Here is a 14,661-nt window from a genome sequence, read left to right on the forward strand (position 1 = left end):
ATCTGTGTTTGCTGCTCTCTGGATTGGAGACCACAGTTCCCATTGCATTAACAAGTAGATGCATTACAATACACATTACAGTCAGTGGATGATTCGCTAAATTAGTAATTTGGTAGGTTTTTTTGTATTTCTTTCGGTAATGCTTTGCTCTCTGTCTTTTAAACGTGATAAAAAAAATACATGGTCTTAGAATTATGTCTGATCAAATTATTGTACCCGATCAGATTTAATATAGATAGGGTAACACAAAATTCGCTGTTGTTGGTAGGCTGCACTTTGTAGAGAAAACAAATTAATAAAATAAATAAATAAATAAAAGCCTTCGCAAAAAAGACAGACAGAGAGAAGGAGCGAAGGGAGCCTGCTAAAGGCAGTTCAACATTGCAAACATGAATACAAAGCTCCAGCAATCGAACAGGTAAATCATCACATAGAATATTTAGCAGTTTGTCACACTTTAATTCTTGTATTTAAGTATATTTGCCATAATAATCACTTGATACTATTGATACTAGTAATCTTAACACATTTAATTAAAGGTACAGGTTGTAAGACCTGTCACTAGAGGGCACTACCGAAACAATTACAATTGCGTGGTTAATGACGATAAGAAGGAGCATGGAATGATGGGATTTGTTGTCTTCTATCCAACCGCTGACGGAAAAGACAAATCATGGATTTAACGGTGAAGTGAAAAGGTGAAGTTTTATAAATGTTATGTTTGATGTCAACGATTTGCGTGAGTAGATTACATACAAAGTCAATGCAAAGATGCGATCAGACTATGGATCAGACACCATCCCGCGTTTGGCGTTTATTGCCCATAATAATAATCTTGTTGATTGTTAATAGCATACGTTTTCTGTTAAGATACAAATCAGAACAACTCACCTGTCGAGTAAAACACAAACGAGATCAGCATCTCTTTCTAATTGAAGTTTGTCGCGAAGCTCTCTCCATCTAGAAAATGCAACACAGATATTGATCTTTCTCTCCTCTTGTCCCAAACTCTTCTTGGGTCGTTTGGTTGGCCCGTACGCTTACGTTTACGGGAGCTGTCCTTGTCGACAGAACCAGCGGCAGATGGTAAACAGTAATTATTTTCCATAAATAAGTAACACAATCCACCATAAAACGTGCAAGAAGTAAATAAGGAACAGCTTGAAGCAAGCTAGTGGTTTGCTGGACCCTAGACACTACTTCCGCATTTGTCCACAACACTTTTGTCATGTGGTTCCTATGTCAGTAAAGGCGGTAATAAAGGGCAACTAACGTCATTGACAGGCGACTGCACTGCCCCGTGTCACTGTTTAGAATGGGAATTTTCTCATGATTTACAAGTAGTTTGAAAACATTAGAGATATTTTAGTAATCAGCTGGACAAAATATATAACACTAGACTAGTGGTTTTTGGGTATTTTACTGCAAATATCTTACAAATTGTACCTGTAAAACCATATTAATAGTAGGCCTATAAATAGTAAAAAAAAAAAAATAATATAAATGTTCTAAATTAGTTGTTTATTAGTATGTAATATAGATTTGTGCTGTAAAAAATTAAATTGAATGTCTAAAACTTAGAGTGGGGTAAGATTAGCTATTTTCCTATATCCTATACTAATAAAAGTATTCCTATCATTTTAAATGAGTTTTAAAAATATGTTTTCTTATAAAAATAAATAAATAAATAAATAAAGTGTTCCCATGGCTCAGTTTGCCCAGGGATTGGGATAAGTTGACGTGAGTTGAGTCAGTGGGTAAGATGCACGCATAATGTGAAAACCAAACCAACCATTAAATCAATGTGAAATAAATAATAATTAAAAAAGTAATTTAATAATTTCTTCCAAACAATCATGTTTCTGTTGAATTCATTAAATGGGAGCAAGACAACACACAGATAGTCCAAGATCCTGACAAATTTAAATACATGTGTTTGAAATAGTATTTTGTATTTAAATACCTTTTGAAAACATCAAATGTATTTTGTATGTAAAATACATTTAATCTTAGTATTTTTTGTATTTTGAAAAAAAGAAAATACTAAGATTAAATTAATTTAAATGCAAAAAGGTAGCCTATTTTAAATCAAAATAGTATTTTTTAAAAATAGTATTCTGCCCATCCCTGCTTAATAATAATAATAATAAGAAGAAGAAGAAGAATGTTACAGGCCTACATTAATTGGAAATGCTAAGTCCTCTTAATATTGCCTATTTTCATGCTTTTGACAATATCCCTGGCTATCATTGACACATGATATGACACATCGCAGCACAGAGAGGTTATTGTGGGGCCCCAACAATGCTTGCCCTGTGTGCCCGTCCGCTATGCCACCGTGTGGAAATAGTTATGGTTAATAGTTAAATTATGTGGAAATAATGTCAGTACTTTATCTATTGTAAAAAAAAAAAACATGTTTTCCTGCCAGTTGGCACTGAGAGTGACTGACACTTAATGGTCAGAAAAAAAGTGACTAAATAGTGTAAAAAAAAAAAAAGAAAAGAAAAGAAAGAAAGAAAAAATATATATAAAAATCCCTAATTCCTCTTGTGGCGAGTGGGGCGGGGCCGAGAGGCGTGGGAACGAGGAGTGAGGCCAGGTGTAGTGATTGGAGATGAGCTACACCTGCGCCCCACCGCCAGTATCGAGTCCCACGTAGGAGATGGAAGGATATAAAACTGGAGTGACGACCGTGAAGGACGAGAGAGGACCAGGCCTGGGACATTATTTTATGTTTGCTTTTTTATTTGTGCGCGTCAGTCGCCGTGAGGGGCTGACGCGCCGTTTTGTATTTATTTTTGATTATTAAAATGCTTTTTGATTGTGCGCCGGTTCCCGCCTCCTTCTTCCCAATGATTAGGGAGTTTTTATCGTTACACCTCTCTTTTCAGTGCACTCCTAATGTCTTAATTTGTAAATGTAATATTTAGCACTTGGCATTAGAAGTTATATTATATTATACTGCCAGAACCACTTTGTCATTTTTGTGTAACCGACATTCAAGAAAGCCATCTTGTGCCATGTGAAAAGAAAATAATACAACAGACCCCATAGGTTTTGTTCAGGTTGGTGTAGCACTTTAAAAGTATTCATTATAATAATAATACGAAAAATTATTACATAAATTAATACGCTTAATGCAAATACATTTTCAGCTTGGAACCTGCATTTAAAAAAAAAAAAAACTTTTTCTTCATTTCAGACATCCTAATTTGCAGTAGATATTTATTGCTGCTGTTTAGCCACTGTTTGAAAGTGATGTGACATACAGCCAGTATGGTGACCCATGCTCAGAATTAATGCTCTGCATTTAACCCATCCAAAGTGCACACACACGCACGCACGCATGCACAGGTGGGGAGAGGACTGTACATTTACTCCCCACACCTACAATTCCTGCTACCCCAAGACTCAAACTCACAACCTTTGGATTGCGAGTCTGACTCTCTAACCATTAGTCCCCAAGTATTACAGTAGGCTACTAGTCTGTGCCATATATACTTGGGAAATCACAGTAGCCACTGGAATAGAGATTCATTCAAAGACAAATTTTGCAATGGTCAAGATTATCTGCTGAAATAAGATGCACATGCTGGTCAAAGCCGAAGACTACGATACTCACAGCTAAATTCTGAATCCTGAATTTACGTTTACATTTAAGCATTTAGCAGATGCTCCAAAGCATCTTACATTAGATACTCATGGTGAGCAAAGCAAAGTTTATTAGAAAACTACACTACACTACAACTACTTTATTTTTCTCAGTAGCTATCAACATCCTCCAATCTATCATCAGCAAGCTGAACAATCTGTTCAAGAGCCTTTAGTAACAGAACGTCGGTGTCATCATCTGTGTCGATCTCATTGTGGTAGTTCTTCACAGGGAATATGTTTGTCATTGGCACACCTAATTTAGCACTGCACAACTCCATCTGGACAGAAACAGAATGTGAGAATATAAGAAAATCTGAAAAATAGACGTGACTATCGATCAGATCAACATAGGCTATTATGTTAAAGTCCCAGCAAGTGTCACATGAATGTCTTTGAATGATATTACACACCTTCTCCTTGATTTTCTTGCTAGTGTACATCTTCTTCAGATTTTTTTGGACCAGTGGACATGCTTCATCCATTTTAGTCATGACAACCACTTGAGGAATCCCTACAGGAAATGTAGAGGGAATGTTAAAGTTAAATATTTTTCTAAAAATTGAGCATATGTGTGGCAGAGTTTGTTGAAAGGTTTATATGAAGTGAAGTGACATTCAGCCAAGTATGGTGACCCATACTCAGAATTTGTGCTCTGCATTTAACCCATCCGAAATGCACACACACAGAGCAGTGAACACACACACACACTGTGAGCACACACCCGGAGCAGTGGGCAGCCATTTATGCTGCGGCGCCCAGGGAGCAGTTGGGGGTTCAATGCCTTGCTCAAGGGCACCTAAGTCGTGGTATTGAAGGTGGAGAGAGAACTGTTCATTCACTCCCCCCACCCACAATTCCGTCCGGCCCGAGACTAGAACTCACAACCTTTCGATTGGGAGTCCGACTCTCTAACCATTAGGCCACGACTTCCCCATGTCTAGGCTATAAATCAGTAATAAATGATCCAAATACTGGCCGACGGGCAATGTAAGCAATCAAGCTTGAGAGTTACTTGTTCTTTTCTTGCAACTTGTTTGTGATGTTGTCCACATACACAATAAAAAAACACATCACACAAACCCAACCCACTATCATTATACTGACTCCTCTCTCCAATGTTATGTAATGTATGTGAGTTCATGAGTGAAAATAATTTAGGGGGACGTTTTACCCTTTTCACTGATTCTCTGGCGGATGATCTTCAGCTTGTCAATAAGATGATCATCTGTGTATTGGACTATATTTGCTGGTAGGACGTAAACCAGGCAGAAAGACTGGTCGGAGGGGTTGGGGTTTTGGTTGAATTTTTGATCCTCATAAGTGAGTGGCTTCTCTTCATTGAACTAAGTTTGGAAATTCAGTAAAATGTGTTAAACATCAGATATATTACACACATACAAATCTTTTATTTAATAAATTAATGAATAGGTTTATTACTTTATAGCCGTCCTTCACGTGACCATACACAACATTGATGATATCTTCTGTTTGCGACCCTTCAAATGCTGCAGGTTCTAAGCCCATGATGTCTTTGAAGATAAAGGGCAATGTTTTTATCCCACTTCTGATGGAGAATCCTTTGAGCTGCAAATCATGACCAAATATATTTGTGAACATTTTTGAAGAAATCCTCATACGATTAGGCAAAATGCTTAAAACGCCCAAGTGTGGGTCAACATTTCTGGGTTTTTTGTAAAAGACATGCAGCTATAGGTGGCGAATACCTACATTTTTAGTGAAACTATGACTGTCACCACCACCAGATGTATCAACTAGTGCTCTAGAGGAGATCCGTCCCAGAAAGGCGCTATCGAGTGAGTTAATAAAGCTGGACTTTCCTGCTCCGATCGGTCCAGCTACCAGAATCTTGATGTCCTTTACTTCTGGATGACTTGGACAGAAGTTTTCAAGCTTTTTTTTAGGTCTTCTTTCTGTCTGTTAAAGGTGCCATATGCAGAAATTGAGGTAAAAATATCCATAACATGACCTACACGCATCAAAAGAATGAGAAGAAATAAAGGCGATGATGTCATAAAAAAAATGTCAAGTTATAGTGCTGCAGAGATATCAACCTTAATTATCATTAGCATTACTAGCCCCGGCCCGGCAGGTGTTGTAATACCAGTTTCGGCCGTGAGAGGCGGTGTGCGGGCAACATAACCACCAGCCAACCTGCAACGAATACACGAATAACTCGCAGGGCGTACCTGGACCTGATGTCAATCATGTGGAAAGTACAGCCCACTACTTTCAGTTCAGAGAAGAGAGAGGAAGGATAGCTGAAGCCCTTGGCAAAAGACCAACACCCGCTACAGGGAAACAACCGCGCTCGGAATCACAAATCAAATCCGATAAGAATACCAGAGTAAACATCGGCACTGCTTTTAATCGCTGGAGACAACTGATGGACCTGAAAGAAATGAGGTTTGACTCTGAACTTGCAAGTTAGATGCTGTTAGTATTTCGCTAGAAGTTTGTTTTATATGTTTGTGTATTTGTTTTCGGGAAGTTATAACATAGAAATGTATCGAAGGCTGTTCGATAAACGTGCTAATGTTAGCGATGGCTAACCGTAGCTGCGTTTGATAATTAGCTAGCTATAACTTAACGTTACCCATTTTATTATATAGGGCTGTGCATGTCTTTACTCATGTACATCTCATCAGTAAAGACGCTCCTGTAATTAGGAGTATATCTCCAGTACGTGTGTTCAGATCAGGATTGCCAGGTTTTCACAACAAATCCTGCCCAGTTGCTTCTCAAAACTAGCCCAATCTCGCTTCCAGAAGGCTCCCCGATAAAACATTGCTTCCCGGGGTTAAAATATAGTTTTTTTAGCAGGGTTGCCTTGGTATAATTCGCATTTTAGGGGCTAAATATCATGTTATTTGTATTGGGGTCGCTGTGACCAGCGGAAATGAAAAACAACCACCACAGACTTGGCAACACTGGTTGGCATTTCCTACACGGAAACGTAATTCACTGAAAATCTACACAACATCGCGGTTGTTTTTCATGTCCGCGGTTTGAAGCAATCCCAATACCAATAACGTGATATTTAGCCCCTAAAATGCTAATTTTACCAGGGAAACCCTTCCCAAAAATTTATATTTTAACCATGGGAAGCAATTTTTATCGGGGAACCTCCCAGAAACGCGATTGGGCTAGTTTTGGACTAGTTTTAAGAAGCAACTGGGCAGGATTTGTTGTGAAAACCTGGCAACCCTGATCTGAACGCACATGCTGGAGATATACTTCTAATTACAGGAGCGTCTTTACTGATGAGAGGTGCATGAAAATCGCATTCGATTTTTTGCACAGCCCTATGTATCATAACTAACCTGCTCTGTCTAGTCTGTTGGTCTCCGTGTCCTCTTTGCTTCGTGGTTTTTCTGTGCATGAAAAAATTGATGTGTGGCGTGAAAGCGTGTGAAAAGAGTCAATTGCGTGTGTCTCACAGTGAATGCTTGAGAGTTGGCACATTAGCTCTCAAGCAGAATAAAGGACAGGTTGATTAATGCTGTTTAGCGTTTGTATTAATCTATGATGTGTCCCTGTTTGCCTACAGGGACATAAAAAAATTAATTAAAAGTGATACGTGGACCAAGGTGTCTGAGATTGTTCATTTTAAGTAAAGGATCATAATATTTCGTCCACAACAATATTTAATGAGGTTATAATTCCTTGTGGTTAGTCTGCACGAGATCAACAAGCTTGTTTGCTTTGCAGGCGCTTTAAATACAAAATAAGCATTCGATCTACGTTAGAGCGTCTGAGCGCCCACAAATCTTTCTGCAGCGTCGTGAGCAGAGCGGCAAGAGCGATTTTTGACACTCTAGACGCCGGCGGTGTGAACGCACAGTTAGGCTTCAGCTATGGCTGTAGTGTTGTTGTGAAAGTAGGGGCGGAGCATAGAGACTATGCCGTTTCTCGTTTGTTACTCTAGAGTAGACTAATTCACTTTATTGAGGCATACTGCCCCCATCTGTTATGGAATGTGGAGTATGACTTGATTTTTTTTTGCCAAACATTACAGATGGCACCTTTAAAAGAAAACACATATGTTTTGTTACATGGCACAATTGAGTCATATTGTCTATGTCTGGAATAGAATATAACCATACTTTGTTTCCTTTAATGAAATTATGTAACACAAATTTCCCATAATAATTAACAGTACAATTATGAACTTATGTTTAGGTCATTTTAGGTCATTAGATGATATTTAGATCTATTTGTTTAAATGTTCATATTCCAAAATTGTTATACGCATCGTGTAGGCATATGCAAATTTTGGAACTTCACTGCAGTAAAAATCTATACTTACCTCTTTTTTATATTTTACATTTTGTGCTTACAACTAAATTGGTAAATATTTGTTTATTTCCTTATAACACATTGGCTGATGCATCATCATCCTGCACATAACTATATATATACATTATATCTAAATAATCCACATGAGAACAGTTATTTTCCCCCTCAGGCTATGCACCTGAACAATACATAACACATCTCAGGATTCTACATCTGTAAAAAGCTTATTTGCACATTCAGAATTCTTATAATAATGAATAATTTATATTTTTATCACCATATGGTATTTGTTTCTTTATAATTATTATTCTTATACAGTATTTGTAACTTACCCCCAGTCAAATTTCCTCCATGGTTTATCCAGTTCTTTGGAAAAAAATATGTAGGTCATATACATGTATAGCAGTTAACAACAGTTATGGAGTAGCATGTCTCTGAGAATAAATGTGTATATATTTTAAAAATAAAAAGTGGTAAAAAAGATCCTCTCACCTGGATTTGGTGGTGGTGGTGATGGTGGCCGTGGCACTGGTGTAGACTCTGATGATCCCATTTTTCTCTCTTCAATATATTTATATCAACTCTATCCTTGAGCACATCTGATTTGTCTCAGCAGAAGATACTAAAATTAGACCCACACCAGAACCGTTATATATGTATCCGTTTTAATTTCACTTTCATTTTTGCAAGCCTTATGTAAGGTTTGCAGCATTATTCAAATCCCACCCTACCCCAACATGATCTAGCTCTTTTCAGTTATCCAAGATGTCGGTTACACATGCATACTATGGCATGCATAGTATACACTCCCAAATGCACATTGGTGCAGAATTATTATTTTTTTCATTGCTTTGATGTATCCATTAGGTGCAAATATTTTTTGTTTTGTTTTAGCAACACATTATGTTGCAGCCTTATGCTAACATGCTCTACGTCAGAGTCGGCGTCAGAGCAGATCTACTGGAGGGGCATTGGATCATCGGCGGGGGGGCACTGTCGTTTGATTAATATTTTTTGACGCATTGGCAACATCATAGTAGCACGGAAATTCAGACCTAAATCTGGAAGATCTATATAGAATGACAATGAACGATTTGGACTTGGGTTTTTATCTAAAAGAGGAAGAGCAGCGCTGAAATTTACTGTTTTGCCGACCAGATACGGCAAGAGTCAGTTAGCTCCAATGATCTATATAGAATGACATTCTACCATAGAATTATAGCTCCAATCATCTTATCTATATAGAATGTCATTATATATTTTTATTTAATTTTTACCTGTCTTGATTCCTAATACACAACAGATGACGATTGTTAGGCTAAACGTTCAGAATACGATTCCATATAAGGTTAGTAGCCTAGTTCAGCACTTTGCGAATGGACAGTGACTCAAGTAGCACGTATCGTTCTACGAGTTCAGTAGCCTACATTTTTGTGAAAATGTACATTTATTGGAAAACGCGCGAGGAATTGCGGCTAACCTTCATAAGCTTGCACGTAGAGAGCGCTTTTAAGAGCTAAGATAGGCTAGCCTAAATCGTTATCGGAAAACCCGGCCCAGAACAGATGGCCTAAACAACAGAACAGGACAGGAAATAATAATATAGGCTAAATATAATATAGGCTAAATAAAAAACATGATATAGGCCTACAATAAATAGCTATATATTTTTATAATTAAATAAATAACAAATTACGACGACAAAAATAAAACTGAATCAGTTTGAAGCTTTGTCTGATGGGGACATTTTTTTTGCTGTTTTTTTCAAAGTTTTTTCGTATAGATGTTTCTGAAAACTTGAGGCTTTCTTCTTCATAAAACGAGTTGGACATCATCACACAAATGTCTGCGTGTGGACCAGTTAAATTAAGACTAAAATTCGCCTGCAGAGAATAAGGATGTCACAACATTTTTTAACAGATTTTTTAGTTTTTTAGTTTTTGATTTGCGTAGAATGCAAATTTTGTAGAACTTGAGAAATAGATAAAGATAAAATAAAATACAGGAAATGGAAAAAAAATCAAATACAGAAAATACAAAGTGTGCTTCCACAAATAAAATAATTTCTTTAAAAATCGTTTTTCTTAGGGTTTCAAGGACTTTAAATACTCTAAAGGACTCGTTTTCTAAACAAAATAAATAAAGGACAAAAATAAATGTATATTCTGCTTAGTAGGCCTTATGACTTCTGTAGCAAAGAGCTATCTGAATTACTAAGGCTAGCAAGGTATCGTAGTGAACCGGGTGTGTCGGTCAGAACACACAGAGCAGAGTATTAGTTTCAATACATTTAATAATCATAAAGTATGATGATTAACATTGGTGAAGGAAGACAGCCTTTACATAAACTGCAGTGGTCAAATGTCAGGATACTGTAATATGAGCTTGTTCACGATGAGAGGTTTGGGTATTCTGTTCAGTCGATGGGCTGCTTTATAAACTCAGATTAGATGAATATTCTTAGCTCTGTTCAATCTCTGTAATTGCAGCATCAGAGAACATCGAGATGATGAAGCTGAATCAAGTGCAAGTTATATCCATCCAGAATGGAATCAAATGTACAGGCTATCCACTGTGTGATCTTTAATGCAGTTGGTTTGACTCACGACAGGCTGGATGATTATCAAAGGATGAGAGCTTGATGTATTATAGATATGTGCAGGACATATGCATACAAGTTTGTGGAAGTGTGTGGTTTATTCCTACAAACACAGAGAACAGGAATCTAACATCAGTAATTAACATAATAAACATATTGACATACATTCTAGGCTGCTCCCCTCAGGCTGTAATACAATAGTAGAAACACTGAATATAACATCACATTCACTGATATCTATGTGATCAATAATATGGGTATTAACATTGTAACTTTAACTGCAATCATAAATACCTCAGATGCAGCACATCTCATGCAATAACTGCGTCACAACTAACAAACAACTATAAAGCAAACAACAGTGTAAAACGATCGTTACTCACTTCTACAGGACGCACACAGCACAAATACAGTCAAGCTGAGGCTGATAAATGACAATGAACATCTCTGGCACTCGTTATGCGGAGAGACCGATCGCTAAATGTCACAGACACAGACTGTCGATTGGTTCATACTGACGTCGGCACGTATGCGCACACACGCACCGATACGTGATGTACATATTTCAAAATCAAAGTCCTCAACAGATTCAATGCAGCAGCACTCTGTAGCTCTCTTTATCGCCTTTTGCACAGCCGCCCCCAAATTGTGTGCAATTTGTCTCCGCAAAAGGCTAAGTTAAATCTGTTGCACCTAGAGTGCATTGCTCATCCACTTCAGTGTCAGGTATCGTTGGAAGAGTAATCAGCCGGGCAGCAGGTCTGGTATAAACCTTATCCTTGACTTGGATATCCGCAGACCTCACGTGACCATCTGCACTACAATGTACTGCAACCACTCTACCAATGGGCCAGAGTGCTCTGGGGAACTGTGGGTCTATCAACAGAACTACTGAGCCCACTGTCAGATCCTCTGGGGCTCCATGCCACTTCTGCCTGTGCTGCAAGGTTGGCAAATAACTCCGAATGAACCTGGCCTAGAAGTGATCCGCTATAACTTGGCAATGTCGCCATCTTCGTCTGCTCAGTCCTTCACTCTTAGGATACACTACTTGGGGCAGTGCCCCATCTGGCTGCCCCATGAGGAGAACATTTGGGGTTATAGCATCCAAGTCAACAACATCAGACGAGGTGTAACCCAGCGGCTTCGAATTTAAGATAGCCTCAACTTCGAGAAGAACGGTGTACAGTACCTCTTCAGAGATTGGCTGAACTCCTATGACCGTGTACAAAGCTGCCTTGACAGACTTGATTTCCCGCTCCCACGTACCCCCAAAATGAGGTGCGGCAGGAGGATTGAAATGGAAGTCAATCTTTTGTTTGGCAAGAAGTTGTCTGAGATCTGAGGACATACTGCGGAAGCATTCACTGAGCTCCTTCTCGCCTCCTCTAAAATTTGTACCCTGGTCTGAGTAGAGCTCCGCTGGAGTCCCTCGGCGGGCAATGAATCTTCTGAGACTCATCAGAAAGGAGTCGGCATCCATCCCGTGTATGAGGTCCAAGTGCACTGCTCGGGTGGTGAGGCACTTATAAATGATACCCCATCTTTTTTCTGAACGCCTCCCCAATTTGACTTGGAACGGTCCAAAACAATCTACTCCAGTCGAGTAGAACGCTGGCTTGTATAACCGTAAATGGGCTACTGGTAAATCAGACATCTTCGGGATTGATGGCTTGGATTTCCATCTCCTGGACTCTTGACATTGATACTGAACCCTCTTAATCGCTTCTCTACCTCGGAGGATCCAGAACTGACGCCGTATTTCTGCGAAGACCCGCTCTGTTCCTGGGTGACACAAACGTGCATCATAATCCTGGATAAGCAGCTTAGTTGTCCAATATGAAGGGTCCAAAATAATTGGATGTTTGAACGCTGGGTCCAGCAACTCTGCACGTCGGAGTCTACCTCCTACTCGAATCACTCCCTCGACCGGGTCTAGCTCTGGGGAGAGGATAAGAAGCCGGCTACTCCGACATGCCAACCTTCCAGCTTTGAGACGACTCAGCTCCTCTGCAAAGCACGCTGATTGACTTCTACGGAAAACCGTCAACTCTGCTTGCCGATAGTCCTCTGCAGACAAGGGCTTCTTCAGGTCAGCCGCCCCGTGAGCCTCCTCTGCTACTGCCTCTACCAGAGCTTTCCAAGATGAGAATGACTGGCCTAGAGTGGTTTCTTTTCCATCCACACTGCATACCACTCCACAGGAAGTTGGCTTCCTGTATTCTGAGGTATCAAGTCCTGACACCTCTCCCGGTGAGTATGGCCATTCAGCAGGTCCTTTAAGGAGGAAGGATGGGCCTTGACTACAACGATTAGGCATGACTAGTTCTGCTAATGTCTTTCCCCTGGTGACATCGTTGGCTGGGTTCCGTGCAGAGTCTACATAGCGCCAGGTACACCCTGCTGTGAGCTCCTGGATCTCTGCCACACGAGTACCCACGAACACCTTGAAGCGGCATGACTCAGACCGCAACCATGTCAGCACTGTTGTCGAGTCACTCCAAAGAACAATCTGATCCAACTTCACGGTCAGCTCTCTCTCGATGGTCTTGGCAAGTTGAGCTGCTGTCAAGGCACCACAAAGTTCAAGACGGGGAACAGAATGCTGTTTGCGGGGTGCTACTCTGGATCTGGCTGCTATGAAAGCCAAATAGACTCTACCCTGAGTGTCTTCTGTCCTCATGTAAGACACTGACCCATAAGCCTTTTCGGAGGCATCACTAAACACGTGAATCTGCCGAGAGGTGATCTCCTGCTGGGCATGAGTGGGAGTATAAGGTCTGGGCAGCGAAATACTCGACAACAAGGGCAACTCTGATTCCCACTCCATCCACGCCCGTTGCAAGTCTGCGGGTAAGAGGGGGTCGTCCCAATCACGCGGTTTGTCCCACATGCTTTGGACAATCAGCTTGGTGCGAGTTGTGTAGGGTGCGATAAATCCCAGGGGGTCGTATTGTCTGGCGACCACTTTATAGACATTTCTCATGGTTAGGGATGTGTACTGTAGAGTCCGGCTCTTGTAGCCTAAGGTGTCTGTCTCCCACTGCCAATTGAGCCCAAGGATCGGTTCTGACAACCCAGACTCATTCTTTGAAAGCCATCCCTCCATGTTATCTGACCTTGCTTCTGTTGGTAGGTGCTGAAGAACTTCTGGCTTATTGCAAGCCCATTGCCTGATCTCAAACCCTCCAGAGGATAACACTGACCTGAGACTGTCAACCAACACCTTGGCTTCGTCTGTGTTGGGAACACTCTGGAGACAATTGTCCACATAGAAGCAGTGTTCCACTGAATGTGTCACTACCCCTCCTGGCCCAGGATGATTTCTTGCATGCATCTGAAGAGCAAAAGTGGCACAGCACGGTGAGCAGGCAGTACCGAAGGGTAGAACTTGCCACTCGTAGACGTCAGGGCTTTCATCCCGTCTCATATCACGGCATATGAATCTAAGAAGTGACCTATCCTCCGGTAGGAGTCGAACCTGATGGAACATTGCTCGAATGTCGCCACTGACTGCTACCGCGTGTTCCCTAAAGCGCAACAGGACTCCCAGGAGTGAGGGGCCCAGCGTAGGACCGGGAAGGAGGGTGTCATTCAGACTTATACCTTGGAACTTGAAGGAACAGTTGAAGACCAACCGATTCTTCCCGTTGTGGCTCACAACATGGTGTGGAATGTACCACGACTCATCTGTAGTAGAGGTCTCTTTGGGGTCAACTTCCTTGACTGCTCCACCTTCCACTAACTTGTGGATCGCTGCACTGTGCTCCTGGGCACGTAATGGGTCTTGACCCAAACGTCTCTCAAGACTCCGGAGATTAGGTAGGACGGCTTTGATAGGCGCTCTAAGGGGGGGAACATTCGGCTTCCGTAACAACGGCGTTGCATATCTAAGAATGTTTCCAACTTGCACTCTTGAGTCTTGAGTCTTGAGTCTTGGCTTCCAACAGCTCCACGGCTTCTCTATCCTGCTTCGACCGCATAGCCAGTCTACTGCTTTGATATGGCAAGGTATCCATCTTCCAAAGCCTCTCCACATCCTGCAAAAGCTCGGCAGTTTGGCCTGAAACACCAGTCAGAAGACATTG

At 40.6% G+C, this 14,661-nt stretch overlaps 2 protein-coding genes across 2 annotated transcripts; both read right to left on the reverse strand.

Annotated features, from left to right (window-relative positions):
- Positions 1–2,814: 2,814 nt before the first annotated feature.
- Positions 2,815–8,637, reverse strand: LOC113044558 (interferon-induced protein 44-like). The gene is made up of 7 exons (XM_026204640.1): positions 8,467–8,637; positions 8,307–8,340; positions 5,386–5,592; positions 5,095–5,241; positions 4,829–5,000; positions 4,068–4,168; positions 2,815–3,935 (listed from the first exon to the last, which is right to left on the reverse strand). The coding sequence occupies exons 4-7, from the start codon at positions 5,179–5,181 to the stop codon at positions 3,765–3,767; spliced, it is 531 nt and encodes a 176-aa protein (XP_026060425.1). The 5' UTR covers positions 5,182–5,241; positions 5,386–5,592; positions 8,307–8,340; positions 8,467–8,637; the 3' UTR covers positions 2,815–3,764.
- A 1,645-nt stretch (positions 8,638–10,282) lies between these two features.
- On the reverse strand, positions 10,283–14,629 carry LOC113044553 (uncharacterized). The gene is made up of 2 exons (XM_026204635.1): positions 10,957–14,629; positions 10,283–10,676 (listed from the first exon to the last, which is right to left on the reverse strand). The coding sequence occupies exon 1, from the start codon at positions 14,610–14,612 to the stop codon at positions 11,550–11,552; it is 3,063 nt and encodes a 1,020-aa protein (XP_026060420.1). The 5' UTR covers positions 14,613–14,629; the 3' UTR covers positions 10,283–10,676; positions 10,957–11,549.
- Between the last annotated feature and the right edge of the window lie 32 nt (positions 14,630–14,661).

Source organism: Carassius auratus, chromosome 26 (assembly GCF_003368295.1).
Source record: "Carassius auratus strain Wakin chromosome 26, ASM336829v1, whole genome shotgun sequence".
NCBI classification, from domain to species: domain Eukaryota; kingdom Metazoa; phylum Chordata; class Actinopteri; order Cypriniformes; family Cyprinidae; genus Carassius; species Carassius auratus.